The sequence below is a fragment of the Homalodisca vitripennis genome, unplaced genomic scaffold (assembly GCF_021130785.1).
Source record: "Homalodisca vitripennis isolate AUS2020 unplaced genomic scaffold, UT_GWSS_2.1 ScUCBcl_584;HRSCAF=2928, whole genome shotgun sequence".
NCBI classification, from domain to species: Eukaryota; Metazoa; Arthropoda; class Insecta; order Hemiptera; family Cicadellidae; genus Homalodisca; species Homalodisca vitripennis.
The window spans coordinates 138,861-147,522 of record NW_025776709.1 but is presented as its reverse complement, the minus strand read 5'-3'; the positions used below and the strand labels follow the sequence as shown (position 1 = coordinate 147,522).

Genomic DNA, 8,662 nt, shown 5'->3' with positions numbered 1-8,662 from the left:
TGTTTGGTATAGGAAACTGTCTTGTGTCTAGTTTATTAATTCCTCAATGAATTTAACTTGTTTGAGCATGTATTATGTGCTTTCTTGCTAATGTGTGTTTTTTTACTTGATTTTGAATTCTCAGGTGTTGGGGAAACAGTATTCAGAAAGTGAAGAATTATTATTGAGGACTATCCTATTATCGACTTTGATTAAAGATATGTAAAATTGGTATATTTCAAATAATCTCTCTTTAATATTCTTACATTAAGTAAGAAAGGTAAAATATCCTGATTCCAGATCTGATTGTTAAATACATGGAATTACGTGATAAATAAACTTATTAACACGTAATAAATATGCACGTTTTTTTTCCAAATTTTGTTAATTTAATGGCAGAGGTTAGTGTAAATTAATGGAATGGTAATGCCAGTTACTATTTGTATCTCATATTTGTATATTTGTATCTTTTATGCAACAACAGTTTTACATAACAGTTTTAATAAGTAAAATAAAAAATAAAGTTTAATTAAAATTGTTCCAAATCCAATTGTTCCTTTATTTTGCTCTGAAATGCCAATGCGTGTAGAAAACAGTGTGTAATTGTGTATTCAAAACACAGAGAGGACATAGTTAATTACAAAATTCAAGCCAACTGAAAGACAAACATACATCTGCATAATTAAATTAGGTATCTGAAATAGATGTCATCAGTTAATTTACAATAGAATGAAACATTACTAATGTACTTAGTAGTTTCTCCTCTAATCATAGAAAAAAAGTTTTAAGGTACAAAGAAATTTAAATTTATTTGTATAGGTACAATTTTTAATTTGGGTAAAAATTGCAAGTGAATATAAATACATTATTTCAATTGTTAAAATTGCAGTATATTACTTGTTATAAGTCAAAAATAAAACACAATTGGTTTTAGAATTTTATTTGTACATATAAAAACTGGTTCAGTATCTAACCCCAAATATTTGCTCTTAATACTTAAAGACAAACTATTGTGAAATGAAATCTTCTTATTAACCTACTTAAAAATGACATGCTTGTAACGTACGTTTTGATCAGTATGAAATAAAATGCAAATCCATGGATAGTTGCTAGTATATATATATTTTTTTAATGAGCATTTATTAAGAAAATGTACAAAGGTATGCTTGTGACGTAACTATTATTCAGAAGGATAACTGCTATTTGCATTCAAATCCGCGGGTAACTGCTACTACATTCCGATTGAATAAAACTTAACGCAGCCAGTTTCGTGTTTTCTATTATAAAATGCAGTAAAAAGTGTAATTATTATATTGAATTCACTTCAACATTTTAATCATAACAACAAGTTATTTCTTTAAAAACTTAACGATATTTCTAATTATGAAAGAAAAACGAAAGCGAATGACAGACTATAATTTATGAAAAACTTAATACATTAGCGTAATGCATTACTTATTTCACTACGTAAATGAATCACCCAACAGCAATCACGTAAATTATATTTACGTGTTAGTCAATAATAGAGGTCAGTTTACTAAAACTCTTCAAATAACCTCCGATTTATTCAATTTTAGTTATTCAGATTGAACCAAACAAACGTTCTAGCCTGACATTCTTATATGAACCTTGTTACCTAAAGGACGTCAGTGTCTAAGTTCCCTACACCATGGAATATCTTCCAAAGGACATACACTGGTTATGCCAAACATTTGGGGGTTTACCATTGAAAAGTACTCCAGAGACTAAAAGTATCAAACAACTAACATTTTCCCTGGCAGGATTCTTATGGTGTTTAACTTTAGTCCTGATACAAGAAGTACTCTCATCCTTTATCCTTTACTTTACCATCGCGGAAGGAAAGTTCGACCTTAACAAAATAAAAACAATTAAGTTCACAGTAACTCTGGACGTGGTGTCTCTGCAAATAGTGGCGGCTGTCACTTTCTTAAGTTGCACCTGTAAGTATCCAATGTTTGTCGAGGTCTTCAACACCTTGGAGCGAGTGAACTGTGATCTTCAGTGCAAGAGAGAAGAGGTCCGGGTCCGAGGAAAGTCAATCTTGCTGTTGACTGTCACAACTTTGTTGTTCATTATCAGCTTTACATACATCGCAATGAATGATGTAAAAGTGTTTTTGTTAATCAGCTACGTCAGCATGCTACTGTTGACTGTCACAACTTTGTTGTTCATTATCAGCTTTGCATACATCGCAATGAATGATGTAAAAGTGTTTTTGTTAATCAGCTATGTGAGCATGCTACTGTTGACTGTCACAAATTTGTTGTTCATTATCAGCTTTGCATACATCGCAATGAATGATGTAAAAGTGTTTTTGTTAATCAGCTACGTCAGCATGCTACTGTTGACTGTCACAACTTTGTTGTTCATTATCAGCTTTACATACATCGCAATGAATGATGTAAAAGTGTTTTTGTTAATCAGCTACGTCAGCATGCTACTGTTGACTGTCACAACTTTGTTGTTCATTATCAGCTTTGCATACATCGCAATGAATGATGTAAAAGTGTTTTTGTTAATCAGCTATGTCAGCATGCTATTGTTGACTGTCACAACTTTGTTGTTCATTATCAGCTTTACATACATCGCAATGAATGATGTAAAAGTGTTTTTGTTAATCAGCTACGTCAGCATGCTACTGTTGACTGACACAAATTTGTTGTTCATTATCAGCTTTGCATACATCGCAATGAATGATGTAAAAGTGTTTTTGTTAATCAGCTACGTCAGCATGCTACTGTTGACTGTCACAACTTTGTTGTTCATTATCAGCTTTGCATATATCGCAATGAATGATGTAAAAGTGTTTTTTGTTAATCAGCTATGTCAGCATGCTGTTGTTGGACTGGACCCAACTTACCGTTATCCTTCATTTCACACATGTGGCTCAAAATATTGCAATGGGTTATAGAGTGGTTAGTGTCAAGATGAAAGAGGAGATTGCCTGCAACATAATTGAACGAATGGGGGTGAACCGTGGTCAATCTAATGTTGAAATTGCTCATGGAACACGTAAGTAAACCAGGTTCATTTTTAACATTTAAATAATTTAGTTATTACTCACGTAACCGAAAAAGAGAAAAGGGTCATAAGATAAACATGTTGTAATACTTGGATTTTATAGGTCGTTATTTTGACACCTTAAGTTTCATATTCTTGCTGGATTTTACGTAGCAAATACAATTCGGGATAGCTATATTCCGAACTAAACCTTTTTAATGTCAAAAAATATTCCAAACCTTGTAATTTTAAGGTATATTAAGCTTAGTAGAGTAAATAATACAACACAGTGTCACGCCTAAAAATCAGGCACTTTGGTGCATGGATTGACTATTTAACGATTATCGCGGCTTACGACGTAATTATTAAATAAAAAAGCACCAAAATATTCCCTTACGAAACTCTGAATTGAAATATTAAACAGGAAACTTTGTATTTGTAATTAATGTGACATGTTTAATCATCAATTTATTATACCTTCCCACTTGTTTTTCAAGATTCAATTAACAACTTAATTAAGTAAGTTAAAAGCTTGAACTAAACTGAGAGAAATTAGTAAATAAAATAAAAGTTTAAATCCAGAGAAAATGTATAGGCTTGTTTGAATTAATGCCGACACACGGACGTGGTTTTCCTCCTCTGAAACAAGCAGCAGTACAGCTAATACATCGCTTCCTCCATCGGGGTTCCCTTGCAGTCGACTCGATGTCCTTGAACGGATGAGCAAGAATTAAATCATCTTGTAGTAGTCACTTAGAAACTAAGCTCTACGTTAAGCTTTTACAGCAATTTTATTTAAACATACTGTTATATTGTTATACCGCGCTAAATGATTGCATGGGAGTCAAATATTACAGTCTTCTCTTCAGTGCCAGAAACTATTTGAATGTATTATTTTTATCTGATAGCAGATATAACTAATTTATTCATCTATTAGTCCAATAATTTACGAATAAGTTTCTTGATTACTCAAAGTGCATCGTTTCAGCTGACACTTTAGGCATGATATGATTTTAGGCACTACACTGTCCAAGATAGAGAAACTGAAGACTCTGATGAACACTTACTGGATGTTGTGTGACGCCGTACACCAGACTAATGACTTCTACTGCGATCAGCTGATGGCCGTTATGTTCTCCTTATTCGTCCACGTCACTATCAAGGCCTACTTCTTCTTCTTGTTCCTCAGAGCTGGTGAGGTGTTCGCTATGATTTCAGAGGCAGCCTGGGTCCTAGTTTACATCTGCTATGCGGTTCTACTAGTGAACTCAGGCACAGACGTCACTAACTCGGTAAATGCTACCTTTATAAAATAGTAATTCCTCAATATATTACTAAGTATGGTATACGTTAACGTTATTGAGTAACAAACTAATCCGGACAAACACCGTAATACAGGGTTAGCCAGTGAAACGGGAAGATTTAAATAAGTAACTAATTCTTTAAGAAAATTAATTTTATTATTTAATGGTTTTTATATATATATATATATATATATATATATATATATATATATATATATAAAGAAAAAAGGTAGCCATTTACTGTACAATAAGTGAAAATCTTTTTTTCGAATATAACACTTGTCATATGTCCTCCATTGGATTCTAAGCACTGCTGCAGCTGGGCCTGGAAATATCTCATAGCATTTTGCAGCATATGGACTGGTATTCCTTCGATTTCGTCCAGAATTCGTTTTTTTTTTTAGGGCAGGGATAGTTCTAGGTGGATCGTTCTGAAAAACTCTTGTTTTTAAGTAACCCAATAGAAAAAAGTCACAGGCTGTCTAATCTAGAGAGAGAGGATATCCCCGTTTCGGGAAATGACGCCACCTGGAAACAAAGCATTCACAGCATTTATAGCAACTCTGTGGCTTGTTGCCCCATCTTGTTGGAACATTGTGTGTTCATTGTTGGAAAACGGGAGAGTTGTGGCGTAAGAAAGTTCTGGATCATTGCAACGTAACGCACAGAGTTAACAGTCACAGCACTTCCATTGCTATCCTTGCTATTAAGGGGCGTTTCATGAAGTGCGCCAGGGTTTTCCTCAGATCAGTATCTGAAGTTTTGTTTATTAACAAAACCAGAGAGGTGGAAATGCGCCTCATCGCTCATCCACAAGTTGTTTACTTGGTCGACATTTTCTTCAAGTTTTCTGGCCATTTCCTCACAAAATTGTAATCGTTTCAGATGGTCAGTTGGTTTGAGAGATTGCACAATCTGTATTTTTTATGGGTGAAAATTTAAATCTTGATGAAGAATCCTTCTCACCGAAGTGTTACTTATTCCATGGCGTAGAGCATGTTGTTTGGCAGATCGGCGTGGACTTCTAAGCACTGGCTGTTGAACAGTAGCGATATTTTGAGGGATTCGAACGGTTTTTGCACTCCCACCTTGTTTTTTAAACGTTGATCCAGTTTGCTCAAGGTTGTTTATCCACGAACGAATTGCGTTATCCGAAGGAATAGGCTTGTTGCGCGGTATGATGAAATGGCGTCGAAAAGCACGTCGAGTTTTCACCAAACTCTCACCATTCGCATAATAAACTTTAACTGCGTAGCCGCGATATTCACCCGTCCAACGATCCATCTCAACTAAATGGCGGGACACGTAGGTAGAAAGGAGCCGGCCACTATTACCCCCACCACTCACATTCCAACTGTCAAGGCCATCTCCAATCTTCCCGTTTCACTGGCTAACCCTGTACTTTTACCGTGGAACATAGAGAAAAGCAAATAGCACGTCTAATTGGCCACGTATTTTGTTTTATCCAGAGGAAAAATGACCAAGAATGTGGGTTTTAAGTTGCGAAGTAGGGGTTAAGTTTTTTGGGTTTTCATAATAATCTCTTGTTAGAAAATTTCCAAAGAAGAGATTACGATAATCAGTAAAACTGGTACGAGGTGGATTATGTATATCACGAGAATCTCTTCTTATGTAATGTAAAATCATTGACTTTGTTTCAGGCTGATGAAATGAGGCTGGTGATTTGCCAGTTGGTAAACAAAGATCTGAACCCAAGCTTAAGGAAACAGGTAAATAGCTCTATATATCTCGTATCAAGATGTTTAAAACCATGTTTACAACAGGAGCTATAGTAATTTCTAGAATTTTCTCCCAAATCCATAAAAGCTTTGGAGATGAGGTCAATGAGTGGAGGTTCAAAATATATTTTTAGTCCCATTTAGTGTGTACAGTTTTATATTTAGATAAATGCTACGAATTCATTTTTTTACAGGACTATGCGAAATTGTTTCTTCAACTAATCTGTATTCTATTTTAAAATTGAATTATTTATTTCTCCATTATAATCTTAGTTGAGGTTATGACGACCACAAACTCGTTTAATTAATCATATACCTAATTACTGCATGGTAAAATTTATTTTATTTCCATTTAAATACATCTCAAGCTAAGTACTATCTAGCCTCATAGTTCAGGGATTAGTTAGAAGAATGAGGAATATTACAATATTATTTGCTAAAACAATACATAAATTGTACATAGCAGCAGTAACACATACACGGGCCCATTCAATGCTATAGAGTATGCTACACCACGTCTAGCGTAAAAGGCGTAGTTGAGGTTGCATGGAAACATCCAAGTCTATAGTATAGTGTGTAATGACAATATAGAATTTGATTTTTTAATTTTTGTATCGAATATGTGTTTTGTATGATTTGAAAATTGTTCAAATGATTGAGAATGAAGGAATTTGCTAATTAATATTTATTAGAGGAACATATGTTATTAACTTTTCTAATACTAGTGATGTGATTTGGATTTCCAGCTGGAAGTGTTTCTGCTGCAGTTACTTCATCACAATACAAAATTTTCCGCTCGCGGGTTTTTCCAGATCCACAACGAGACCCTCACATCGGTAACTTGTTTCAACTCTTATAAAATAGCAGCTGTTTCTTTATAGTGTTACTTTATATACTTGCTGTAGAGCTTGTGTATGTTTAATATACAATTTATTACTAATTAATAACTCACTGAGGTCATTGCAGTAAATACACTTATAATACCAAAACACCTATTCAATCGCAACTACAGTGCAGTCTCTATAATCCGGCCATGCGCTAATACGGCACGTCCAGTAATCCGGCACTGTGCAAGCGATGACGGGTCGGGTCAATGCCCTTCGGTTGTTTGTTACACAGTCAGATTAGGCATACTGTACTGTTTGTTTATTACGTTTTATTGTGTATTTAGTTATTTTCAAATTGTACTTTTGTGTTCTACTTATGTTAAACTATACTTTAACTGGTTTCTAATAAATTTCAATGTATATTTCTACGTTTTACTTACGTCTTTATCCATACATCCATTAATCCGGCAATTTCGGTAATCCGACAATACCAATCCCGATATGCTGCCGGATTAGCGAGATTACACTGTAATTAAGATTAAATAACAAAAAAATAAACCAGGAAAAACCAGTCATTTTGAAAGCCAGACGTGTGTTCGTTAGATGTTCAAAGGTAAGTAAAATATTAATAGGAAAAAAACTAAATTTTGACTATGACCCTTGAGTACAAAGGTACAACTTCATGCAACAAATTTAGACTTAATTTTAAAATTATTTATTTATTTTTTATCCAACTAATAATTCAATCATACGGGTAATCTACTATATCATTTCATGTAACAGAATCTTAAAAAACTTTAATAAGAAATTGTTCCTAAATGTGAAGAGGTTACCAAGTCAGAGAATTTCAATTCACGAATCACTTAACAGTGATCACTAAATAGATTTATTAAATCCAAAACAGTTCTCTTCAGATATCGAAAAGAAACGAACATATAGAATGAGAACCCCATTTCCATCCAAACACCATGACATCTTAATGTACCTAATGGTAGAAATGGTTTTTTATTCCAATTCGTATCTTCAAATATAGGATAGAGACATTCGACGGATTTTTCGTTCTTACCGGATTTCCTACTCAAGCTCTTACTGAGGTATTAACTGTAATTGATTATATAAATATTCCATGTTACACCATTGGGTAGTAATAGTAATTGGGAAAGGTTCAAGCTTCACTGAGATCAGTTACAGACCATTTCGCTGATGGAATGAGAACGGGGGGGGGTCATCGTAGACCTCTATCTCGTTATAAATCTGTTGACATGACATAACGGAGAAAATTGATAATTTTTATGAAAGATTTAAGCTTAACTGAGATCTATTAAATGCCATATTCTCCTATGGGTAAAAAAGTTATCATCGTACATCTTTACCTGGTTAGGTAAATGTGCCATGCTATACATGAAAGAGTTAATAGTTAATGAGGGAGATCCAACTGTCACTGAGGAATTACATTCATATTTTCATTGGTTCTGATGATTGATTTTTTCCCCAAATTACGGTATTTGTTCTGTCTGTACAGATGGCTGGAGCGGTAACAACTTACCTGGTGATACTGATCCAGTTCCAGACCGAGCGACAAACTACCTAGAATAAAGAAACGGTTTTTTGGTATCAAGCTTTGTAAAAGATGTTACACAAAGTCACTTAGGCTATATTGCATATTCTACTATCAAGAAGTTTTAATTTCTTTCTCAAGAATTTTACTTGTAGATCCACACAACACAGTCATAGCGAAATGCCTATTACTACTATAACTAGTACACCAAAATTATGAAATTGTAATTAAATT

The 8,662-nt window shown here is 34.0% G+C and overlaps 1 protein-coding gene across 1 annotated transcript; it reads left to right on the top strand.

Annotated features, from left to right (window-relative positions):
- Nucleotides 1-2,927: 2,927 nt before the first annotated feature.
- Nucleotides 2,928-8,461, top strand: LOC124370851 (putative gustatory receptor 28b). The gene is made up of 5 exons (XM_046829153.1): nucleotides 2,928-3,012; nucleotides 4,018-4,292; nucleotides 5,966-6,034; nucleotides 6,790-6,879; nucleotides 8,393-8,461. The coding sequence occupies exons 1-5, from the start codon at nucleotides 2,928-2,930 to the stop codon at nucleotides 8,459-8,461; spliced, it is 588 nt and encodes a 195-aa protein (XP_046685109.1).
- Nucleotides 8,462-8,662: the final 201 nt, after the last annotated feature.